At 45.1% G+C, this 25,623-nt stretch overlaps 4 protein-coding genes across 4 annotated transcripts; 1 reads left to right on the top strand and 3 right to left on the bottom strand.

Moving 5' to 3' along the window:
* Window positions 1–1,418: 1,418 nt before the first annotated feature.
* On the bottom strand, window positions 1,419–3,210 carry HOO65_100032 (putative double-stranded RNA/RNA-DNA hybrid binding protein; the record flags this gene model as incomplete). The annotated part of the gene is made up of 5 exons (XM_071004664.1): window positions 1,419–1,584; window positions 1,661–2,317; window positions 2,375–2,758; window positions 2,871–3,005; window positions 3,056–3,210. 5 exons carry the CDS (start codon window positions 3,208–3,210, stop codon window positions 1,419–1,421), a joined length of 1,497 nt encoding a protein of 498 aa, XP_070855809.1.
* Window positions 3,211–8,622: 5,412 nt separating this feature from the next.
* Window positions 8,623–9,642, top strand: HOO65_100031 (1-phosphatidylinositol phosphodiesterase; the record flags this gene model as incomplete). Its single annotated transcript, XM_071001705.1, has 1 exon — window positions 8,623–9,642. One exon carries the CDS (start codon window positions 8,623–8,625, stop codon window positions 9,640–9,642), a length of 1,020 nt encoding a protein of 339 aa, XP_070855808.1.
* Window positions 9,643–10,451: 809 nt separating this feature from the next.
* On the bottom strand, window positions 10,452–12,023 carry HOO65_100030 (putative double-stranded RNA/RNA-DNA hybrid binding protein; the record flags this gene model as incomplete). Its single annotated transcript, XM_071004672.1, has 4 exons — window positions 10,452–10,902; window positions 11,485–11,711; window positions 11,802–11,921; window positions 11,976–12,023. 4 exons carry the CDS (start codon window positions 12,021–12,023, stop codon window positions 10,452–10,454), a joined length of 846 nt encoding a protein of 281 aa, XP_070855807.1.
* A 6,531-nt stretch (window positions 12,024–18,554) lies between these two features.
* Window positions 18,555–19,088, bottom strand: HOO65_100029 (Vegetative incompatibility protein HET-E-1; the record flags this gene model as incomplete). The annotated part of the gene is made up of 1 exon (XM_071001704.1): window positions 18,555–19,088. One exon carries the CDS (start codon window positions 19,086–19,088, stop codon window positions 18,555–18,557), a length of 534 nt encoding a protein of 177 aa, XP_070855806.1.
* Between the last annotated feature and the right edge of the window lie 6,535 nt (window positions 19,089–25,623).

Genomic DNA, 25,623 nt, shown 5'->3' with positions numbered 1-25,623 from the left:
AGAAAGAAGGAGAATGAGTGATTATTCATGTTATGCTATGTCTATCTAAGTCTGGTCCGAGGGACGGATCTTGGCCGGTTTATATATCCATTACTACCTTGATGTCTAATGCTAACCCTAACGTAAGGGCGAACTGGATCAGGGTCAGCAATCTTGGTGACCTTGACTTAGGTTACTGACAGCGCCTATCTACACATACTGTAAAATTGGTCCTACAATTTATTGACTAAAGTCGATGAAAAGCTTTGGCTACTGCTCTTTTCATCTGCGCTAGTCTTTTCTCACATAAGAACATACATCGCCTTATCAATTTATCCGAGCCTTATCCAGGGCTCTCCTAGAAGTCTGCTTCCACACAACTTAGTTTTGTCAAAACTTAAAGTAGATAATGTATTGTACGTTAAGAGTGAGTCGGAAATGCAGAAATAAACCCGAGTAGGAAGCGAGAGAGTCGGAAAACATGGCCATCCCCCAGAAGGATTCTATCCAGAATCAAATCAAAACATCAAATCAGTGCAAGCTAACATCTATTCCCTTCTGTTGATCTCAAACTCACCTGCACATTTTCTTCAGTTATGGCCAGCCCTACCCTCCCCTCCATGCCGCCGTCTGTCGCCACAGCCGACCTTCCCACCTGCGCATTGACGTCTTTCTGGTTAACCCAATCCTTCCCCTCGCTTACAGTCCTCTTAGCCGAGTTCTTTTCACTCTATCCCACTTCCCGCGAGACTTAACTTACTTCCAAGGTTTGGGACCTCGGACTCTAGTAAGGTCATAATATGCATAATTGCCTGTGCCCCCTTATTTAATATTGTTTAGTAATAATTCGGTCAATTCCAATAATGTATTAATGAAGTATTCCCCTGGCAAGTGGTCAATACTGCATATAGTACATGTGACATGGGGGTATTTTTTATTCAAGCTAACTGAGGGCTAAGTTCTAACTTTCTTCACAGCATCTTGTACCACTGGCATCTCTACAACGGATGGTGCTGTGTTTTGTAATGGCCTTGTGCAAGTCACCTGACATTTTCACACTAACTAGTATTGTATTGTATTGTATTGTATTATTTTACGTCTACCTACCAATTATTTCGCAGTAATACGGCGGCATATTTCTGACAGGAGCTGCCGGCTGATGTCATCTTCCAGTAACTCCTGGGCGGTCAGCACTTGCAGGTTTGCTTAGACTTCGAGCGACTCCTATGACTTTTTAGGGTCCGGCGCTTGGGCCGAGATGGCTCTCTGTCCAGCATAGATAGCCCTAGGGCGTGCCTGCGGGGTTTCAGGATTGGGTACCTGGTATTTTTGGTCTGCGACGACCCCGTGTAATCTAGCCTAAAAGGCCCCGGCGGAGTACAGCGGTTTTGTCCTTCCGTATGCATGGCCGTTGCCGCATCGTTTAATCTTTTTTCCCGTTATGCTGGTGGCTGGCAGTAGAGCTCCCTCCGCACCTTCTCGTGGAGCCCTCCTCGACATCTCCTTCCTGTCCTGCAAACCTTTCCTCCTCCCATCTCTTCTCTCTTCCCCTTCCATTCTCCCTCAACTTCACCCTCTTCGTCCCCTTCTTCGTTCTTGCCCTTGCTGTCTCGGAGTTGGTTGTGTCATCCTAGGCTGCCCTTGTTGTGATCGCTCCCCTGTAGTCTGCGGTGGCAGTGACCTGCCTCTCCGTGTTTCTTGAGAGGGGGTTGCCTCTGTGGTGTCCAGACAGCTCAGCTCGGGCTCGGGTTGTTGTGTCTCTTGAAAGAGCCTCAGGTTGCGGCGAAGCACGTTCGCGACGCAACATGTCGCTTTTGTGTTTTTAAGGAGCTTGTCCGCGAACCTTTGGCTCCATGGTCTGGGTAGTGCCTTGCAGGTCCACCAGTGTCCTCGTTCCTTTGCTTGGCTGCAGGCTCTGCATCCAAGTGGGCAGTTGTGTCCCCATCGCTCGTGGTATTTGTCGCAGTCTCCATCGCCAGTTCTAGCCGCCAGGATATGGCCCAGTTCTATTCTAGTAAGCCCTTTGTAGCGGGAGTTGCGGAAGGGGGGTTCAGTGGGGACGCCGGTTCCAAGCGGACTGTATCCTTTTTGTTCTTTCCGCCACCCTTCGTAGTCGAGACGTAGCTGGTCTCTTCTCCATCTCCGTTCTCCTGCGAGGCTGAAGCGGTGTTCTGTTACCAGTCCCTGGCTTCCTAACTTGGCCTGGGTATCGGCTAGCTCATTGCCTCTGATGCCCATGTGTCCTGGGACCCATAGCACTCGGGCGAGCCTTCCGGGTGTCTTGTCTGCCCAGGCTTTTAGGATTCGTCTTGTCTCGTCTACCGCTTCCTGTGATGTGCTGTTTTTGGTGGCTGCATTGCGGAGTCAGTCCACAACTCCTCTGTTGTCTAGGCACAGCCAGATTTCTCCAGCTCCTTCGTGAGATGTTGCTCGCTTAGTTGCCTCGAGAGCGCCAACTGCCTGCTCATCTGCCACCTCCATCCACTTTCCTAGAGCTATATGGTTTACTTCTTGGGTAGCTCCGTCTTCGATGATAGCCCATCCTGCGCCCGCGTTGCCACTTGCATCTTTCGATCCGCCGGAGTACGCGACGAGGGTTCCTGGCAAGGTATTCTCTACCTCTGACTGGTGTCGCTTCGTCTCCTCCTCTTTGCTGAGCCACGTTTGGGGCGGCATGTCTGGTCCTTCTAAGAGTGGCCTCAACCTAGTGTGTTTCTCCATTTGCGATGGGAGGAGTTTGCGTAGCACTGGGTTGAAATTTGGCCCTCTCAGAATGTGTCTATCATCTAGTGTGTGCCACCGTATGGCTTCCCTCCTCTTTTCATCCTCCAGGAGGATTTCGAAAGGAGGAATGCCTGCAGCATGGTGTAAGCACTCCCTTGGTGTCGTACGGTACCTGGGGAGAGCTGCTCGGAGGCACTTCCTCAGCAAGATGTTCAGCTTCTCCGCTGCCTATTTCGTCGTCTCGAGCCCAGATCAGGCGCTCGCTGCAAAGAGCGCTTTGCTCAAGGCGCAGGCCCGTACCGCTGTGAGCATACTATTTGTGTCTGCCCCTTTGTAGCAGCCGGCTAGATACCTCAAGCCATTTGCCAACCGGTTGGCGTTGACCCAGCCTTCAGCATGAATGGCCTCGATGACTGTAACCCATTCTCGGTTTCCAGGTTGCACTAATTTTGCCTTTCCATGTCTTTCTGTGCTTGTGACAACCATTCCAGTTGCAATGACACCCATGATAAAGCCAGTCTCATCAAAGTTGTAGATATCAGCTAGGCTGATACCATAGTTGGCAATTGTGTTCTCCACAAGTGTGAACCAACTGCGAATAATGGCTGGATCTTTACATTTGGCCCTCTTGTAGTCGTATCTAGATCCGGCTGTCGCTTTACAAAGTTAGAAGTCCAGTGCTTGCCAACAACGGGTAACGCGTTGCGGTCGGCGAGCAGTCGATTGGCCATTTCTTCAACACCATGCAGCCGTGGGGGGAATCCTCGTGAATCCAGGCCTAGAATAAACTGAACAATAATCTGCTCCTCTAGATCGGATGGTCTCCGTGAGTTAGGGATGGTGTCGCGTCGTGAAGGGATGCCATTGCATCGGCGTCGTAGAGTACGATAAGAGACCTTATAGATCTCTGAAGCGCGATAGGGACTTAATTTAGGGTTTTTCTTGAGGGCTTGAAGGGTGAGATCGATATTTGCCTCATTAATTGATGATTTGTGGTGGAAGAAATTCACTTGAAAGATAGGAAATGGTGGTTTGGAGAAAAATTAGGCGCTCGCTTGGATTGGGCGCTCGCTTGTAACTTACGTTAATTTCTGTCAGTAACCTAAGTCAGGGTTACCAAGATTGCTGACCCTGCTCCAGTTCGCCCAAACGTTAGGGTTAGTATCAGATAGTGATGGCTGAGATCCACTCCTCGGGCTAGACTTAGATAGACAGATCATCAACAATCACTCTTTCTCCTTCTTCTTCTTCTTCTTCTTCATAGGACATTCAGTACGTCCTCCCAATATCTACTGTTAATTTCAGTTTATTTAACATCAATGATAAGCGAACGCACCAAAAATCTTCCAATCTCTCCTCTTCGCATTTAATCGACTACTTGGCCACCAAAAAACATGGCACAACCAAAGAAATGAGGCTAATATTGTTGTCGCTTTTCGGGCCCTTCAAACTAACCCAGAATTAAGTCTCCGACCTGACGCAAGATTATACCAAGTGGATTATCATGCCCTTCGTCGCCGACAGAATGGAATTCAATGTCGACGCAATACCATCCCCAACTCACGCAGACTATCCGATCTAGAAGAACAGGTCATTGTCAAGTTCATTCTTGACTTGGATTCGCGAGGGTACCCCCCGCAACTACGTGGTGTTGAAGAAATGGCCAACCGACTGCTATTGCCACGACTCAAAATGGCTGGACCGACAATGATACAGGTCTTAAGTGGCTGAAGCACTTCAATCACCATACAAGAGCCCGACCAAACAGTCGCCATCGGCTTCTTATCGTTGATGGGCATCAAAGCCACCACTCTGTCGATTTTGAGAAATATTGTGAAGACAACCTCATCATCACACTTTGTATGCCAGCTCATTCATCTCACCTACTTCAGCCTCTTGATGTCGGGTGCTTTGGGCCACTCAAGAAGGCCTATGGTCGAGAAATCGAGCATCTAATCATGTGCTCGATAACCCACGTTTCCAAGACTGATTTCTTTCCGGCTTTTTATGCTGCCCACCAAGCAGCTATGATGGAAAGCAATATCAAGGGGGGTTTTAGAGGCGCTGGAATCATTCCTTTAGATCTGGAAAGTGTGATATCTAAACTATAGATGAGGGAAGGAGTGAGATTGATCAGAACGACGTTGATGCGCAGGTGATGGCAGAATTATCCCGAAGTGGTGGTCAGGGCAGGTCGGGACTAGCGAGGGTAAGGCAGTGTGGAACTTGTGGTAAGGCTGGTCATAAATCAAGGACTTGTCAAATAGCTGCTATAGTGTGTACAGAAGAGCATAAGACTTAGTTTCAAGTGATTAGATGTTTTGTTGTGTTTGATGCTCTGTCTTGTCTTGAGGGCCGATATTTTTGGTGCACTCGCTTATCATAGACATTCTGTTTTTTTTTTTTTTCTTTTTTTCAATTTTGTATAGAATCCTATTTAGAGGGCAGCGACTTCTTTCCGGCTCCCTATGATCTGTGACAGCAACTAACTTTAAACTTATTTATCTTGTCGTAAGGCTTTTTTCTTGTTACAGCATCATTTAACTACGTGTGATAACCCGTCCTTTCAAGATCGGCCTGACTGATAAGATAATATTATTAAGGTAAATGTCTACTTGTGTATTCTATTGACTCTATGTTGCCCTAAAGGGGTCAGCGCTTGAAAGGTATACATGTATAGCATTTGGCCGTCATGTGGCGTGACATTAGGTTGACACATGTTTCTCACGTCGCGTCCATGACTACCGCCACGCGACAGATGCTACCTTATTAGAGTAGGCAAATTTCAATGGTCACTGTACTCGTCATCGGTGTACTCGTAGTCGCTGTACTCGTCGTCGTCGTCGTACTCGTCGGAACTATCTTCGTGGGATGGAGGCTCAAAGTCACTAATCGAGTTGAAATCAAACTCTTCAGCTGTGCTATTTAATACTAGGAGACGTTAGCGCGCTGCACGACAGGGGTCTATCCTCCGGCTTCAGTATTCCGTTTTTAGATACTGTCAGTCAATGGAACCCTATTTCCCCTACCCTACCCCCTTGCAGCTCCCTTGGGTCAAGGTTAATAAGCTAATATGAACATAAACAAAGCAAACTAACACGAAAGCCCTATATGACGCTTTGATGGCTTCCAGTATGAACTGTCGTTTTTTTCACTTATGAGGAGAATGCCACGGATGTGGGTGATGATGGACTGCCACGTGATCAAGCGTTCGTTCCCGACGTAATGGTATATATTAGACGAATGCTCCTCCTAGTTGCACTTGAGCTCTTAGATCTGAAGGGAAGGGCGAGGCATATATTCCATCTTCTGGATTGTTAATTATACCCAATATTTTGCATTCAACAGAGTGCGGTCTATTTTCTAGCAATCTGCCAGTACTTTTATCGCTATTTTTGGGCAGAGCTAAACCTGGAGTGACTGTCAATACATGCAAAAAAGAAACTAGGATTTCTCTTCCATCTATGGTTCGGCAGTTTGAGTTAATGAGGCCGTCTGCCTATTGCATGTCATTCAGAAGAGTGTTGCTCCCAGTTCACTATTAAACTTAAAGTAGAATGCAATGTAGCACTACCATTCTAGAAGCTCATGGTCACTGGTTGGTGGTGTATAAAAAAGAAGGGGTGTAGTAGGTACGAATAGCTAGTTTTAAGCGGAGGCTGATCGGAGATTACTGATTCAAGGTTGCTGCTGCATAGATGGTGTAATAGTAACTCATCCATTCATGAGAAATAAGAGGTAGTGCATTTGGTAATATCATATGTGATGCCTTCTAGTGGGCTATGCGAGTTTGGACGTGTTAGACTGTTAGACATTGAACCATCCTAGAATGCCTAGACAAGGTCATTAACATTGATTGTCTGAGCCACAAAGTGAGAGAATTAAGCCCTTCAAAGGTCCCGGCAGCTCGCCAACAGGACTTTAGCAGTACTCTAGTAGCTCAATGTCCTGTCCATAGCATATCTTTTGATGGGTTGCTGATCATGGCTTCGACTATAGCCAAGTTATCGCGAAGAAATACGGCTTCACGGATAGAATTGGTCTTTAATCCCGTTTGCGCGATCAAATAGACCTTGGCTTGCTTGGTAATGCTGCTTGGAAGTTTGCAAGATGTAACAAACTTACAAACTTCCAATCAATGCCTGCCCCAAAGCTCAGGCTCTGGAACATAAGAATCACAAAATAGTAAAATAGCCTTCATTTGTCTTGCCTTGTGAGCTATAGTAACTATCTTGACATTTTCAAGGCCACGACAGTAGGGATGACCGAGCTCTATAACCAGGAGAAAGGGAACATTTTAGGCATAGCCACGACAAAAACACATCGGTCCCGCATGAAGCAAAGGCGCAGCAGGACCGTATTCTAGTCGTATCTTTGCGGACTAACATTAACCAGACCTAAGCTCCTGCAGCAAAACCCTAGTCGGCCTTGAGCCTACTAGTTCGGGTGCTGCCATTAGGCCGTGATGACATAATAGTGTCAAGTGAGCACCCCAGTCATCAAGAAAACGGGCAATGGATTACCAATTGCGCTGGATGTTAGCTTGCAAGGACTCTAGACACGGTATCTATACCAGAGTCTCTCGGAACGACATTTCCACCGCCTGTCGTCCTTGCCTGATGTTTCTGTTGTAGCAAGAGTGCGGGTTTGAGCTGTTTGTGAATGAATATAATCCTTTCTAGGTCTCGCTTTCCAGGTCGCAGATACCGCGAGCCATACGATTCATCTGTTTGTATGAACAGGTAGCCTTTGTGCCGCTTGGTGATACTCGTAGATACACATCCACAGTGGCTATCAACACTCCAGCCCACGCCTCGGGATCGGGATTCTCGGGCAGAAATGTCAAGGATTGCATGAGGGTTAGTATTTCCTGTGTATTGTCAGCTGAAGGAACACTATTACTATTTTCATGGGCACGGGAGTAGGGGCGATCCAATATCTAGCTCTGCAAACAGCAGTAGCACACTATAACCAAGCCACAAAGGAACATATAGGCCTAGCATGAAGCTAAGCCGTAGGATCGCACTCTAAGACTAATAGCAGCCAATCTTAAGCTTCCTCGGCGACACCTGCCTGTGATGCCAGGCCTGGTGGCATAATGATGACAGGAATCACCCTAGGAATCAAGAGAACAGGCGAGGTACTACGAGCTGGATTAGATGGAAATCTACCAGCATTATCTGCTGCATCGCTCACAAAGAGACTTTTACTGTATGTGCTTGCTTGGGTCCGTGTATATGTTGAAGCAACAGCGCAGGTTTGGGCCGTCTATGGACAAATGCAAGAATTTTCAAGTCTTTTTGCTCAACTCTTGACATACGAGAACTGGATGTTACTATCTGAGCTCAATTTAAATTGTTAGGCATTACAATGGGTATTCTTTTCTTGAAAACAGACATGTCAAGTTTGCAGGACGACTTGAAGCCAAAGTTGCTCTTAGCATAACTTGTTTAGTCCTAAAAGCAGGCTCACATACAGACGAAAAGCTCAGAAAGTCTACATTTGTAATGAAGGCGCCGCCATGTAGAAAGTAAAGGCAGTTGGACAAACTCCAATACTCTTACATATGGCTTTTATTCTCCTTTGGCTACTGCCCTTCGAATCTATTTCCCGTTGTCACTCCTAGCAAAATCAGCAAGACATGAGAAGTTTTTGGTGCTGGTCCTAGCTTGGCCGATGGAGGCTCCTGAAATAGATCACTGGGCTATCGTCATGCCAGTAACTGGACTTTGGATCTCAGGAAGGCTGGTTTGCCAAAGTGTTGTCACGGTCCAACTATTAATACCATATTGCGGTCGCTTCCCAACACGCTCAATGTTTTTTTTTGCCATGAACCTATAACCTATTCTCTTCTGCCATTTCAATTACTACCAACACATCCTCCTACTCTCTAAAACTATTGGATCAACTGTTATTGATATGCGATTTTCTCTATTAACGACGCTGCCTTTTCTGGCCTTGAGCTACGCTGGTGTGTTCGGCGATATCAATGCCTTTTGGTCTTTTGATGTCGATGTCAGCGAACTTGGCAGCTGGATGGACACCATCGCCGATGATACTCCTCTCTCGAGTTTGTCACTTCCTGGCACTCACAATTCAATGGCGTACGACCTTGGGGGCAAACCAACGCAGACTCAGAACGTGCCTTTAGAAAAGCAGCTGGCTGGTGGGATCAGGTACATTGACATTACATGCAGATATAGTAGGCCGAACATCTGGGTGTACCATGGATCTGATGAGACTGGCTACAGTCTTGAGGATGTCTGGAAGACGATGTTTGACTTCCTGGAAAAAAACCCTCGCGAAGCTATCGTTCTACGCATTCAGAGAGGCGGCATATTTGGCCGTTCCAAAGCCTTCGCCAAAGCCTTCAACACGCAATTCTACTCTAGCGTCTCTTTTGCCCAACGTTGCTTCAAATTTATCTACTCTGAGGGTGTCGATGGCATTTCTACGATACCCACTCTTGGCAAGCTTCGTGGAAAGATCTTCATTCTGCAAGACTTTGAGACTGATCCCGTCGGGCGCCATGGTCTCCCCTGGAGTTCTCATACGGTGTCTAACTACCACCGTAAGTTTTCTCTTGGTACTATGTTTTCAGACATGAAATGGGATGGCATCAAAGCTCATTTTAGTGAGTCTCCACCACAGGACTCTGATAAGCTGCGCATCACTTACACTACGGGTAGCTCTAGCGCCAGCCCCGTCAGCATTGCTGGTCAGAATTATCCTGGTGTTGGAATGAACAAGCTTGTGGGTGAATACCTGTCGAATGAAGAGGGCGATTGCTTCGGAATCCTCGCCATGGACTTCCCGGGCAAGTTTCTAGTTGAGAAGATTGTGGAACTTAGCAACAAGTATCGTGTTACCGAGTCCCCCAGTCTTGCTTATGATAATAGCGATGCAGACGAGGCCGGCTATGCTGGTCGTGGTGCTTAAACGTCGCTGTGGCTGAAAGGAATCTTACGATGGGACTAATACACTCGCAGTCTACACACACACACACACACACACACACACACACACGAGTCGTACAGAATAGGGTGGCAACGCACGATGCTGCCACTATGAAGACAGAAAGACAGAGCCAGTGAAGAAAAATAAATGACGGGGAGTTACGAGCAGAAGGCGGATGAATGTGGAGGTTTGGAGTTCATTATCTAACATTATAACATTATATTCATACGCTCAAGGTGGAGATCAAGAGATTCTTCAGAGTCTTGGATCGTGAGTAATTTAAATGGCACTGAGAGTTTGGCTTGGCGAATCATAGCTCAATAAGGAAACTTCGTGTTTTATTTACACAAGGATTGAACTTAAACTTGAATATATCTAACGTCTACGAGAATCACAGAGATCAAACGGCGCCGCACTGGCTACCGGACAGTATTAACCCTCTACAAGGTTCACTATAGAGTTTTGACGAGCCAAGCGCAATCGCTCACAGGTTGCCTTGTTGCTCGTTTCTGCTCTGTCGTGATTGAAATCCAAAAAAGAAGAAAGAAAACAAGCAAACTGAACAGTGTACATGGCGTAGAACAAACAAAAAGAAGAGAAGCAAAGTGCAGCTCGGCACTCCCACTTCCGAGAAAGCCCCCCTCTCGCCGTGCCGTCCTCTGTCACGTCCCAATGCGCAACACCCTCCACTTAGGGTCTAATTTTCCTGCTAGAAATCTGCAACTCATGTCTCCTGTAAGGAGCTTTCGTGCAAATCTCATGGTCAGTTTCTTCTCGTTGCCTCGACACTCCTAGGGATAGCTGAAGGTCTTGGATTGGCCACACCCTGCGACTGGGCACCGTATTTCTGCATTCAGGTGGTTGAGCCACACGTGATACTCTTCGAAGTGGCCGTGTCCGGAGCGCGCTGCTAGGATTCTGGTGGCCGCACCTCTGTGTAGCCCCTTCATCCAACCGATGTCGAATGGCTTCGGCCGGTTCAGCGCTCCACCGAGATGTCTGATCTTCGGGCAGTTTTCTTTTATCCAGTGTCGGAAGTCTGCTTTGAGGGCTTCGTTCTTCTGTCTTCTTGCTGCTGTCAGTGACACTGTCACCCTTGAACCAAGAAGACCCTCGCTCATGCAACCCACTTTAGCTAGCTGATCGACTGCTTCGTTTCCCGGGACTTGGCAGTGTCCTGGGACCCGGTGCACTTTGCCGGCTGGCTTTTCCAGGGCCAGGCTGTCGAATCCACCTTCCCATCTTGCGAGTATACAGCTGATGTCGTCTATTGCAAGCCGCGAAATGCCTGGCTTCTGCATCCGCTGGCTGTCCCGTTTTACCACTCCTAAATTGTACACTTCTTCTTGTGGGGAACGACTTCAGTGGCAGCTCTGACTGCCTGTACAGATAGATCATACATGCTTGTCTCAGGGGCTATCAGGATTGTTACCCTAATCAAGTTCGGCCAAGCGTTAGGGTTAGTATCAGACAAGAAGGGCCTTTTCCTAGGCCATTTGCTCGGTCTGGACACTGTAGTAAGCATTATACAAATCGGTTGAGATTCGCTTTTCAAGAATTAGATAGACATGGAACATCACCAATAATCACTTATTCCTTCTTGTGCTCTTTTTAACACATCCAGTGCGTCCTGCTAATATTTGCCGTTAAGATGACGTTGTTGATGAGTTAAAACCATGAGGTTAACAGGAAAATATGTAGACGTCATGTGCAGTCTAATCTGCTTGATCTAGTTTGAAAGCTTTTCGCTTGCCTCCAAATTGCCCAAGCTAGCGAGGGGACCTGAATCATATAACTATGATACGATTGGAAGGGAAGACTAACCCAACTCCTGTCTGTGCTACTGCGAATCTTTCAGGGCGATACAATGGTGGCAACCAGAGCTTTCTTCGCCCATCTTGCAAAATCCACATCTCATCATTGCTGAGTGTATAGTTATAGGGTTTAGAGTAAAGGAAAGATAGTTGGTCGCTTGATGGCCGTGATGCCAGTCGCTGCCTGTCATTTGCGAACACCGCTGATGTCACATCTCCATGATGGCCCTCAAGACTCTGCAGACACGCACTAGAATTCGCATCCTAGGTCCTGACTGTGGTGTCTGAAGCTCTTGGTCGGGCTGAATATGAGAGCTGACGTCTTACCCTAGCCGGCTCCGGCCTTCCCTGACCATCACTCCTGGATAATTCCGCCATGACCTGCACATCAACATCTTTCTGATCAATCTCACTCCTTCCCTCATCAATAGTCATCCCCCCTCTATTCTGTAGTTGAGTTTTTTTTTTAGCTCTATGACGCTTGCCAAGGGTCCCACTTACCTGTCGAAGGATCTGGACCTCGGTCTTCAACAAGGTGTTCTGACACATTTTTGCCTTCGTTCCTTTTGTAAATGACTTGAGTGCCTGGATGATTGATGTTGAGGAGCTGCTCTGATGCCTTATAACTCGCTTGTCAAGATATTCAGATTGAGAATTAGCTTTTAGCACTGTCTTCGGCGTCTTAGAAACCCAAGGGTCCAGGAGGCCGACCTCCTCCATAGCCGGTGTTGGAGTCTGTAGCTTCACAATCTGAATACCTCAAAGACGGGTGAGGTGACATCAGAGAAGTTCCCTCATCAATTCTCGAGACACTTGAGTCGTTTTCAAAGGAAACCGAGGCAATAATGCATCAGAATGCCCTATTGAAGTCTGAGAACTAGATGCTTCGACATGCAAAGGTGACTCTTAGTAAGTGGTGTAGAGCAAAAAGGACCCGGCTATGGGATGGAGGGAAGGTAACTATAAGTGAGGAAAGCAATAAAATTGATCAGAAAGAAGTTAATGTGCAGGTAATGGCCGAACTATGGAGATCTGGTGTCAGATGAATGAGAAGTTTTATCTCAGTATCAGTGGGGCTGATTCTGTGGTGTTTTGGTAGGTTTTGTGCCACCTCGTTTTAGTGGGTCTTGTGTCACCTTCACTTCACAGGCTTAGGGTCACATGACAATCTGAGTCTGACCCTACTCTGAGATAGACTTACGAAGCGTCAGCCTCGGAAGTCTGTCACAGAGTTTCCTTCCTTCTTCATCAAGCATTAAGAATCAGAAGAATCGGCATACATTTTTAGGATTGCTATACGTACGAGTCTACCGTATACATATGCATCAACGTGAGTGATTATAGCGTTCTGTTTACTGTGGTCAATAGTTGCAGGGTTGCAACTGCCGTATCATAGACGAAGGCGTAACACCCACAATAGCCTTAATATAAATGAATGGTGAAAGAGAAAGTTAACAGTTATACATACAAGCTGGGTGTCCTATGGTCAAAAGAATATGGCACATGCCCTGTAGACAGACTAAAACTAGCAGCGGATAACCTATTTTCTTCTCAAAAGACATATGATGATAGACTAGAATCTATTGACAGTGAGGATGGAAATGTCAAAAATGATGTGGAGAACACCCTGTGTGCGAGAAAATGTCACAGTAGATTGGAGGAGGAAGTCAAGTAGCAAGGCTAGAATGAACCAACTCAGAAACTAGCCAAGTACATTGGGAATCCCATCATGTAGAATGTATGGCAAGAGACACAATCAATATGATTGAGAAAAGAAAGAAGAGGAAGAGAAGCTGGTGGTAGGGCTATGTCTGTTATCAGGATTTTACTTACGGGACTGGCGGGTTGTATACATATGCCTGTTTTCAGCCCCCATAACCACCCAGATAGTTTTCAGCCCCCATAGCCACTCACATAGTTTTAAGCCCCCACCACTACCTAGATAGTTTGGATGGTTTCTTCCCGTTTTTAACTCTTGATTCATCCATTCTGAATATCTGAAACTACTACCAAGAACAGCTCATATTTAACATATGACACTGCTGAAAGGTTGCACCTCCTATGATGAAAGGTTGCATCTAGCTTAGTTAAAGGTTACAATAAGATAATGATAGTTGGATGGCTAGATCCTACTTCTATAGAATTTACTACTATCACTATCCTACAAATTATGAATGTATGTCCTAGTGAGATTAGTTAATTCTTCTCTTTTCTCTTGAATATGACACATCTATTTCTCTCTACACCTGTGACCACCTAGCTGTATACTTATACCTCAACACATACAGTGCATAGAGTGCAGATATGCTGAGATCCATTGGTAAATGGTGCTTTTAATTCTCAAGATACACATGATATCTGACAAAGACCTATTGAGATTGATGAGGAGAGAAAAGGGTAGGGGTGGGAAAGATCATTGAATAAAACAAGTACTATAGAGAATTACAGTACAAGGCCAAGTGGCAAGGATGGCAATAACAACCAACATAGGAACCTGTTGAGCATCCCTACAACACACTGGTACTGCAATAATGTAGAGAAAGAGAAACTTACCTTTAAGCCAAGCCGAATAACGGTGAGCAAGAAGAAGAGAGACTGATTTTAGGTCTATTCCCTACAAGTAGGGAGATGCATGAGACTCACAGACATATCCTACAGCTTCACCATACTGTGATAGACACATTTACACATCTGAGTAACTTGGATACTTGCTTCTACTCTGTCCTCAATACGGAATCTCTGATTATCTCTAAACCTAGTTGCATGGCTAATCTATAACGTAACGCATGGCACTTTACCTACTATCTTTCTTCAATCTTTAGCAAATCATAATTAAAGATCTATTTTATCAATAAGAATGGCGGTTGTGCAAATGGCCTACGTAATAGTATTGGATGTTTTTGTGAAATGTTGTATAAAAGTTACTATATTAAAGCCAAATTATTCGCTACATTACTATGTCACCTACTTTGGATGGACTGGATTCCAGGTGAAAGTACTTCCTTATAGTGTATCTTAGTTATCTATTTCCAACGTATTAATAAAGACAATCAGCCACTAAATCTATGATATACATAAAATAGGTACATAGGAATAGGATAGGTCTTACTATGAGAGAAGCCTCTGTATGTCAGTCTAGGAGTACAGATAGGATCTCGAAGATTATGTATCACTATTACCAAGTTTTAGCTAATTATCAGATTCCGGAACTAGGTAATAGAAAATATAGGTAAATTGAATATCCTACTAATTCTAGAAAGAGATGTATCATTAGAGGGAAATATAAGAGTAAATTATAGGGTCTACTCTATCAATCAGTTCATACTTTCTATGTAACATAGACTACTGCATGAGTCCAGTTATACTTGAAGGCTAGCCGTTAATGTAAATATTAATATCTAGACAATGAGATTATCAAGGGTCTTTCCATGATGATATATGAATTAGTGAAAGCCATGTATCCTATATGACATTATTCAGTTAGGCAGTAAGAGTAGAGAGTTTTATATGAAACAGGATATTTCTTGGTGATCATAGAATATTAAATAGTGCTCTAGATTGTCAAGTAGACAATAGCCTTTCAGATATTTATGGAAATGTTGTTTAAGAATGCTTTCAAGATAGAGAAATGTATATTAGTAGGCTAGATACTGTGCTATACCTTTAGTGGATATGGAAGTCACCGAGATTAAATGGGTTTGTTTTGAAGTTAGAGTAAGCTACATATGGTAGTAAATATAAGTCATGATAATTCTATGCGGCTTTTTTTGTAACGGTATTATTAACAGAATATCTATAATGTAACTTCTATAGCATTTCATGACGATTAGTATTTGGTAATCAGTAGTATTCAGATGTATTTAGAAGCCACGAAGACATGTATAAAAGGGCAGTTCCATCTCTTTTAGTTGAGAAGAGCCAGTGTCTGTTCCCTAACAGTCTAAGTTATCATTCATATTTACCATATATTACATCTTTGTACAGTCTTTCTCAAATTATCGGTTCTCAGACTACCTCACAAGATTCACATTATTTCCAAGTCTTCTATTGGCATCTTTATATTACTTTCTTCAGCCTAGCTGTTCAAACGTATGATTCCCTCCCGATATTATCTATCAAGCATTAGGTTCTAACATATCAACTAGAAGCTGACAACAATGCACCCTTGGTCTATTGCTTTTATCTTTGCCTTGGCTGGCAATACTATTGCATCTGCTATTGGAAATCATGTGGATTCTCTTGAAGCAGACTCTAAGCTTGCCAGAAGGGGACTTGATTGTTGGTGGGAGAAAAATAGTTGCCATTGTATGCTTAATGGTGAAGAAAGCATATATGATGATAAGCATTGTGAAGGATTGCCTAAGCATTAGTTATCAATTTGATAATTTCTGATTCCATAAAATTGACATAGGTCACTTTCCATACAGCATTGTATAACAATATGCAATAAAGAATGAAGTAGCTTGGCTAGAACTAACTGTTGCTATAGACCGTAGACTCAGGTTAGATTCCTTAGATACACTAATTGCAAAGTACTATTCCAGGTGAGGCAAAGTATGAATATGCATTATTAAGACTTGAGAAGTGAGCTTGGACTGAACTATCCAAAGTATCTAGTAAAGAAGGACAAGGGAGTTGATGAGGACATTCAATAAGGATCTTTCTTTTCCTTCTGACTATAGTGTAGCTACCTCCCGTTTCAAGTTGTAGCTCTTCCTGAATTCATAGGCTTACTTCCACGATTTGTGAGGGCTCTGCCCCATCACTCATGTCCAGTGCTCTCGACTGGCTCAGATTTAGTTATCGCCCGGCCCTAGTGCGGTCTTATAGGGATGCTCGGATTCATTTCCTACTGATCTTTAGGGTTCTTTATTTGCTGGTCTGTGATAGCGGTCATGCCATTGGTGTGTCTGAGGATCCAGAAACTAGCCTAGGGTCTGTCACAATATCTATAATAGCAGTGGGGGGAAGTAATAATTTAGGAATAGGGGTTAGGGCAGCGAGTTAGACCGAAACCGATATTATTTCATGGCAGTACCCCCATTTCTACAGCAGAGCTCCATCAATGCTGGGATGATAACAGGCAGTGAGTCTTCTGCCAGGAGACTGTGCACTAGCGGCCAGGCTTATCAGGATGGTGACAGTAGTAGTTGTCCAGCAGTTGTTTCACATTCATCAGGTATTCAGCAGGTTCAGTCATTAGGTCATCATAGCTGGCCCATCAGATGATATACTGCAAATGAGGGGGGCAGCCACGGCCATAGCTACAGCATTCCTGAAAGTAGTCTAGGATTTCTTTGACTTTGTATTCGATTTCTCCGGCTACTTTGACATGGAGGGGAGGTAGTCGAATTTGTATTGGAATCAGGCCAGAGGCGTCAGTAGAATGGATCTAGGACAAGTGGAAAATAAGATGGATTCTCATTGAGACTGGTAAGTTGAGCTTGCATGCATGTGGGCTCATGACTTGAGAGATGTGGAATAGGCCAAGGTTCTTCCAATCTACAGGTAATACTTGTTATTCAGTAATTGCTGCAGTTTAGTCTACAGATAGTCTTGTAAATAGATTCAGAGATAATCATAGATTCAACATTAAGGAGGAAAAGGGGAATAATTATCCAAATTAGTGAGATGAGTGAGAAGTTTTATCTCAGTGTCAGTGGGGCTGATTCTGTGGTGTTTTGATGAGTCTTGTGTCACCCTCAGCCCTAACATCAGGCTATCTTCCTCTTCTTCCTCCCTTTTACTTAGCTGAGCTTATAGATCTCCTTCCATTGTGGTAATGCCAATGTATTGTCAAGATGCCCAATGGTTATTGCCATCCTTACCACTTCACTGTGTACTGTAGTGGCCTTGGAAAAGGCCCTTTATGTCTGACACTAACCCTAACGTTTAGCCGAACTGAATTAGGGTCAGCAATCCTGGTAACCTCGACTTAGGTTACTGATAACCTGGTGCAGTGAGCTTAGACTTAACCTCTATATTCATCCTCTCTGTAGCTCTATTAGTTACTGGATAGTACACTATTGTCAATCTTCTGTCCACTCCTAGTTCTTTGTGAATCATTCTCTATCACAGAACATAATCAACAATCACTTAGTTATTCCTCCTCCTCTTCATCCAAGGACATTCAGTGCGTCCTTTTAATATCTACTGTCAACTATCGTCTTCAAGGCCTACCATGCCTTCCGTCAAGTTGAATAATACGGGAGGAGCATTCCTTAGTGTTCGGTTTTTAGCGGACAGTTGTGGGCAAAGGGGAAAAAACCCCTTACTGTGCATATTTCATAGCTTTTCTCAGTAGTCTGATTCGTACCAGTGGGACAGATTGGCGGCAATTCCAATACACGAGTACCATGGATAAGTAAAGCAGGAAGCATCCTAAGAATGCTAGTAATCTCTTGGTTGGAATTTTCTTGTGTGTCTGAGTAGCAAAGCTAAACAGCACTTGAGCACTAAATACTTCCCAATCTTGACTCTAGCTACATAGCTTATAGTTTGAACCTGTATGCCAAAATAGAGAACTGGCAGATCATGTTGGTAGTCTTTCCCGCTCTTCTATGTAGGATATGAACGCACCCATTATTGGTAGCAACTCAAGTTCTTATATCTATGTATTAGATAACTCAAGCTCTAGTTTTCTGGTAACCAATGAAGCTTGATAGATGAGTAATCCATCCTTGTCTATAATCAATGATGTCGGTTTCAACTTTGCAGCCATCTTATAGTATGATGCCAACGTTGCGCTTCTTACACATCTGTCTGGGTTCAGTGGTGCTGCACTGACCATCGCAATAAAGTAAGCTGCATGGCATGTGGTCAAAGGTAAAGGTAGTGAGCGGCTACCTTCTTCAAAGGCTGCCCGCCCCCCGGGCCCGACTGCAATGGACCAGAGCAAAGATATTGCCGTTCACGAAGGGTATTTTCCCCATTCTAACAGAGCCAAGGGTTTCACATGGGGAGTTGCAACGAAAACAAAGATGGTGAACAAGTTTATACATACATATGCTGCATTTGCATTTCCAAACTAATAGTGTCTCACGGGAGTATCTATCCTATCTTGTGGGACCGACCAAAGCCCTAGCTTTGCATTATGTCGGCGAGTTCTTGGAATATATGGTCATTTTCGGCAAGATAGTTGCGCGTATGGGCTGAGATGATTTCGTCGTGGACCGGAGTCGTGACGTCTTTAAAGCCATCCTCAACATTGAATCGATAATATACTCCAGGGCTGATATACCTAGAAACGAGCTTCTGGTGTACAAGTTCGGACCTAGTTGTTATCCTCATCAGTGATCTCTTGATTGAAGGTTCCTCGCGCTCGGTATTGACAATTGGCCCAAGGCCTGCACCAACGCTCGCAGTCACCATCATTCGGCCTGGGAATATCGACTCAGCCTCTTTGATAAGAGCTTCGCACGGGTTGCTATAACCAAAGCTGTCATCAACGGACTTGGTTCTATGCTGCCCTCTTGTGATCGAGTCTGAACACTGGTCCGCTGCGTATGTTGCTCTGGCCACCTCCCAAATCTTGCATCCAGCGAATGCATGGGGCATGTTATATGTTGCCAAGATAGTGGGTGGCGATAGCTCGTTTGTATCAGTCTTGGACATGGCTAGTACCACGCTGCAAAAAAAAAGGAGGTCAAGTTAGATACATATCTTGCTGATTAAACAGGGCTGGGACTTACGTTTCATGACAAGGTTCATTGTTGACACGTGCAAAAGAGTGTGAGCATTCATTGCGTTGGGCACTCAACCGCGAATTTACACACTCCGGTTCCGGGCAGTTCTCTCGAACTATCTTCTTGATAGCGTTCTCTAACTTCGTGGCCGAAAGTTCGCTTAATGGCTGCTTCTCTTTGCCAGGATTTCCACCCCAAGGCCTCGTCTAGAATGTACGAGTATGCCTGGATAGAATCTTTGATCGACATTCTCAAGCGGCCAAGTAGAATAGCAATTATTCTGGAGCAAAGGCTGTTAATAATAAACCTGAATCATTCGGGGGCCAGTTAGGGACATACCCTCCATTGCCTGTACCGCCGATGAGATCGAATACTTGATATGGCTCCGGTGCATCAGTAATATTGGAGGAAGGGTTGATGCGTTCCATTATTCCTTCGACAATCAAGAGAGCCCACGGACTCCGCCGCCATCTAAACCTTGTTAGTCGCACAGCAGTAAGTAAGTCAGGGTCAACATAGCGTACCGAGAGACAGAATCTTAACCAAACCTGTTTTTCCTGCGCTAAACTGGGAGGCTAGGTTCATTTTGCCTGAGACAAGAGGATTGGGCCAACGGAAGATGAGAGCTAAATGCAAAAGATTAGGAAAAAAGACGTAAAAATATGTCACAAAAACACAAGGTTGAGACGGGTCGTTGTCTTGCCAGACTTGAATAGCAAGTCAGTACTGCCATTCTCCCATATATTTTAAGCAAAGCTTGGGCTCGAAACCTCGCTTTTATAGCACTTAGAAGAAGAATGCGAGCAAGTTATCTTTTCAAGAAGACCAAGGTTCCTAAAGAAGCCTGCCTCTCGCCCGGCTTCTATTCATTGCAAGAACGTGCAGGGGGCTTGCCGCCTAGCCAGCTGAAAACCAGATCCTCTGCTATGTTGAAATGGGGGGTGGCAGCATGGGAACACTCACGTACATTAGATTGGGGATCACACGCGCCTTTGATCACGTCGAGGACGCCCGCCGTTGCTGTAGGATAGTCGTAGCAGCCAAGACCAGCAAAGCAACCATGACGATATGCCTCAGATAGCCCTAGTCACCGGCCGATTATTTTCCTTTGTTGGTGTCCGGCGAGGAGGGGATGATGGCGTTGGGGTTCTGTCTGCTCCCGCGGCCAGCGAATAGGGAGCTTTGAAAGGCAAATAAAAGAGAAAGACGCGACCTCGAGGCCAAGGTTACTATAGATAGGGCTTTGCAGGTGTGATTAGAGATTTACTTACGTCATGGGTTGTGCTATTGCAACAGTCATAGTTTTGCTGCTAATATGTGTGGCTTCTGAAGCCTTGCTGTTTTCTCTTCTTCTTGAGAAGAGATACGGTAGTAGAAAGGAAGAGAGGCGGACGGTGAGGCCGAGAAGTCCTGATACTTTGGCCCTTAGGTGACTATCTATGTCATAGTCAAAGATGTCATCTCTTAAGGATAGCTCAAGTTTAGTGAGGAATCCATCTTTTCGCGGATGCAAGTGTTCAGTGTCGCCAAAGGTCAACCATGTAAGTTGTACAAGGACAATAGACGGGCAAGGTTTGAGGGTAAAAAGAAAAGGATATCTAGCATATCCGACAGATGATCAGAAAATCTTCATTAGCTTACTCGCTGATATGAGAAAAAAAGGATTAAGCATAATTAAGGCAAGACTAGATAGATCTTGATACGTTGACAAGTTAGTAGCACCGTGCCCTGAATACCACAACCTTAGGCTTAGGCCGCGACATATCCAAATATCAAGTTGCCTAACGAGCATGTTAATGCGCCGGGTCGTGGCCTTGCCTTGCCCCAAGTCGAAGTGTCTGTACCGACCCAAGCCTAAGGCAGCCTGGCGATTGGCTGACTATGCTTTGGAAAAAGCGAAAAAGAAAATCCAGATATCTAGCCCCTCAGTCACTCGCAGTTCGATATCTTATCTTAACATGCTCCCTCTCCACATGAGCGGTGAAAACCCATGCCCTATTCACCAATGGCAGGATTAGACAGACTCCAAATAAGACAGTTTCATGCCTGGGGTTATGTAGCCATGTCTGCATTGTATACCGGCTTAGTCATGTCCTAATGGTCTGTTTTATTTACTTGTAATGAACGGCCTAACATGGCGACTTATGTGATACAAAGATTATAGCAGTAAATATTAGGAGGACGTACTGAAATATCCTGTGAAGAAAAGGAAGAATAAGTGATTATTAAAGTTGTTCTATATCTAAGTCTAGACCTGACGTCTGATACTAACCCTAACGCTTGGGCAAACTGGATCAGGGTCAGCAATCCTGGTAGCCCTGACCTAGGTTACTGCCGGATTCCTGTCACCCTTCACACCACAGCCCACGACTCACCTGGTATGTGCGACCAAGGTGCTATTGTCAGGGAAAACCAACGCTAAACAGTGGATATGGTTGGCATGATCTCTGTGAGATAGTGACTGCCGTGTTGAGCAATCTAACCTGAAAAGTCTCATGTTGATCGTTGATGTCTCGGATGAGTGTAACGTGGAACGCCAACTCTTGCCTGGCTTAGATTCCGCTTCCCTATCTGTTGAAAAGATAGTGCCAAGCCGTGATGAGCCATATATTGAGAAAGGACCAGATGATGCAGAGCAAAAGTTGAAGATGATGTACCTTGAGAACCAACCTCCGGCCAACACCAAAGCCAAACCTTCTATCGAGATCAAGGCGGATCAGTTTGCATGAAAAAGACACACGTTGAAAGCTTCAGTATTGCCACATTTGAGAACAAGTACTAGTCTTGCTTTCCCCAGATAGCCTTAGTTGGCCCAGATCTTGTCAATTCCAAGCCCCAGAAATAGCAGACACCCGAGAAATTAAATCCACTTCGATTTGGACCTGATCTTCCAAATGGATAAGTAGTGAAGCAGACACATTAGCCATACTATGCATGTCCAACCTTGAGAAGGGATCCTTGCCATGGCCTTGGTTTTGTACCGATCCACCATTACATAAGAGCTACGTGCTCTTCTTGGGGAGCTTGCGAATCTTGAAAGAAGGAAGATGGGAGACGCCATTAGCTTATTTGGTGCTTGTTTGGCTGCTCATCACAGCGCTATGTCTTCTGTGCACCAGTCGGCAGAGGGATGCTTTCTGAATGTGTCTTCAAGTGCGACACTAACAACATAGAGATCTACCAACTATTGAATGTTGAGCATCCAACGCCATAGGGACCTTTAGTACCGCATAGATAATCAGCCACCCACTATAACAGTTACAGGAAATGATACATTTGGCTTGGTTTACTACTTTGGCAAGCTGATGTCAGAATATGACTAGGATGTCCAGAAAAAGCCCTCTCAGTCTTAACCGGATAGAGGTTAGTGGCGCGGGCTCGCTTTGGATAGGTGGTGCAGTCAAACTCGAAGATAACCAGAGGGGTCCCACTAAAGAGGGAAATGAGAAAATGATTTACCTAGATTTAAGAAACTAGGGCTCTACGCATTTATGCTCTCATAGAGGGACACTCGTAAGGCTTTTTTGTCTCGGCTCTGCCTAGGCTTCACATGGCAGATAGGTCAATCTACATACAAGGAACCCACCTGGCGGAGCCCTGCAGTATAGCACAAACCTCATGGACCATGCGTATAGATTACGAAGACGGCCAACTGAGAATGCTTGTGGGATTAGGAGAGATACCTTCTAGATCCGTTCATCTGACAAGGTGCACGTCAATGTAAATGTATCATTAATTGGCTACCCCAGTATTATGGCGAGCACAGCCTTCATAAATGTAGTTTTATATAATGCAGCCTTTCTCTCATTAGCAATGCCAATGTAGCTGTAGAAATATAGATAATTGCAACATCGGATTTATTTAATTCATTTCGCGAGGCTTGCGGGTGTCTCGGCATTAGCATCTATTTCTTCGAGAACGACATCTTGTTTCTATTCTTTGCTTCTCAGGCCCTACTTGTTCCTCCCCTTTCCTCCATAAGCTGACTAGTTTTCGCGCCAGCAACTACACTACACCGTGTCACTCAATGACTATAAAGCGCAAGCCTATGGGCCTACATCACAATCTTGAAAGTTCGTCTTCACTCTCAGCCGGCAGTTATCATGGCGTTTTAAGTTGGGATAGTTTTGTGTGTCAGGGTTGAAACCAACCAAACAGTGACTTATGCAAGATGGGTCGCGTGGCGTTAATGTGGCGTTAATGTGGCGCTATGACACGGAAGGAACTACGACATTGAAGCTTCCAGAAAGCTTAGGAAACAGTGTGGCCAGACGCAATGATCATCTGCGGCATCAAGGGTACAGATTTCATAGGTCAGCTCATGGTTTCCAGATCGTACTTGTTTTATGTCTATGCCCAAGGTCAAGCTTTGGCACGCATAGCCGGAGCCGTTATAGCTTTGTGGCTAAACAATTGTGTTCATGGGTTAATTCCTTCTCACCTAGTGTTTTAGTAAAAGATGGGACAGAAAAGGAATAAAGACACTAGTACTGGCAGCCGAATCCTTCCGTTTATAACATCTTTTAGCGATAGGGTCCTTTGGGCCGTGCCGATCTCAAGTGGACAATTCATAGTCCCGATCGCATAACTTAACGTATACTATAGCAAGATGCGCGCGGCAAAAGTACATGTTGCGTAGCGTTCTAAACATAACGCTCGACACCTGTAAGCCTCCACCTACACCAGGGTCACTGCTCCACTACAGGGCCCGAAGGGTAGAGAAAGGATGGCGCGCGGCAGGGGTGAAAGCCTGTGATGGTGGAATGGGGCAAGTTAAGTTGAAACATTGTGATGTTATCGCAGCAAGCTGTGGATTATACGGTGTGCGTGGTTGCGGTGACGCCGAGTGCGTAATTAGCCACCTGATGGAACTGCATTATCAATAATGTCACGGAGGCCATTTTGGATGAGTAGTCTTTTTTTCACTCGTTTTTGAGTAATTTGTGACCAAAATTAGGCAGGAAAAGTGTGGGAATAATCAATGCTTGCGCGATGATGGTCTACAATGGGCCTTTGTTTTTTTGGTTCTGGAGCTTGTTTATTTTGCTATAGAGCCATAAGTTTCCGCTGCTAAAGATGACTTTGCCGAAAGTAACGAGACCATGTGATCGAGCTGGCTTACCAGGACGCCCTAGTTTCTAGAAGATCGTCGAGCGATGAATTGATGCATCCCGTGTTGGGTGGCTGAGCGCCTGTCATTTTCCAGGGCAAAGAGATTACGGAGCAGTTATATTGCATTTCGTTTACTTGTTGGAGGGTTGGTTTGGGCCGTGATTACATTGTCGATGGATGGAGCACGTATCCGCAGACTATGGACTAGGAATGTGGCTAGGCTCGCCCGACGGCTACGTAGTCAGACAAAAGACCTTTCAAAGACTGCCTGACGTAGACCTGCTGGCTCTCTATACTGTTTGTCTTGTTGCTGCGCTTAAAATGCAAAGACACACGGGTGTAACAGAAGAGGTAAATCGCTTCCGATGCTGGGCGTTTGAAGAAACAACCAACTAGCAAGCCGTGCCGTGCCATATGGCGCTCTATTTCCATGCTGGCGCTGGCTGGCGTAGGCTAGAGGGTGGCAGTGAAAGGCGAGTGGTAAGACTACGACGCAGCAGAACACTATCCTATTGTCTGGGTTGAACAATAAAAACTAGGGTCACTCAGCATACATTCAAGGGCTTTCCCGGATTACTGCCTGCCAGCCCCATTGTCTTGAAGATTATTTCTGGGTAAGGGGTAGTCTCTCTACCGCACTGGGTTTTTCGAAATGTAATATCGTTACGTCACCAGGTGCCGTCTTACATGAATGCATGCCATGTAATAGTGTAAAAGACTGATGTGGATGTAGCGCCAAGAAGGGGCGCTAAAAATGCGAGTGGCTGTTGGCACTTGAGGAAGGAAACAGTGAAAGGACAGTGTTGGCACAAGATGGCAGTAGACGGTGTTTGTGAATGAAGGCAGTCCTTGGTGTAGCAGGCCTTCGTTTGCGAACTACACTGATTAAGGGTGGCCAAAAGGAGCAGGCGAAAGTTGTGATTTCGTCAGTTAATTTGGCCATTTTATTAGCGACTCTGTAGTGGCAAGAATAAACTTGTATCAGTTTGGAAATATCTTGACTAATTTGCTGAGCTGAAAACCTCGGATTTAAGCTAACGGGATTTTCTATCAATGGATGGTCGGCATATGGTAGGCAGATTTAAAGTGGGGCGATAGTGCGCTGTGTAGTGTATGCAAAGTATACTAATATAAACATCAAGGAAGCCTGAGTTGGAGAGCGTTTAGGAGACATCATATGCTTCTCCAACTCTTTTTCAAGTTCGTGAGGCCTAAACTCGGTCCATTTTATCCCCTGCCCTCACAGTAGAGGAAAAGGATGTTTATGCAAAACAGCGCCCAATGGTTAATCAATTATCATTTATAACAGTGGGAAGCCAAGCCTTGAGGCATGTATGCTGGTGCACGTTCAA

This window comes from Ceratocystis lukuohia (genome assembly GCF_044167205.1).
Source record: "Ceratocystis lukuohia strain C4212 chromosome Unknown Supercontig10_pilon, whole genome shotgun sequence".
Taxonomy (NCBI): Eukaryota; Fungi; Ascomycota; class Sordariomycetes; order Microascales; family Ceratocystidaceae; genus Ceratocystis; species Ceratocystis lukuohia.
This window is presented reverse-complemented; position numbering and strand designations above follow the sequence as displayed.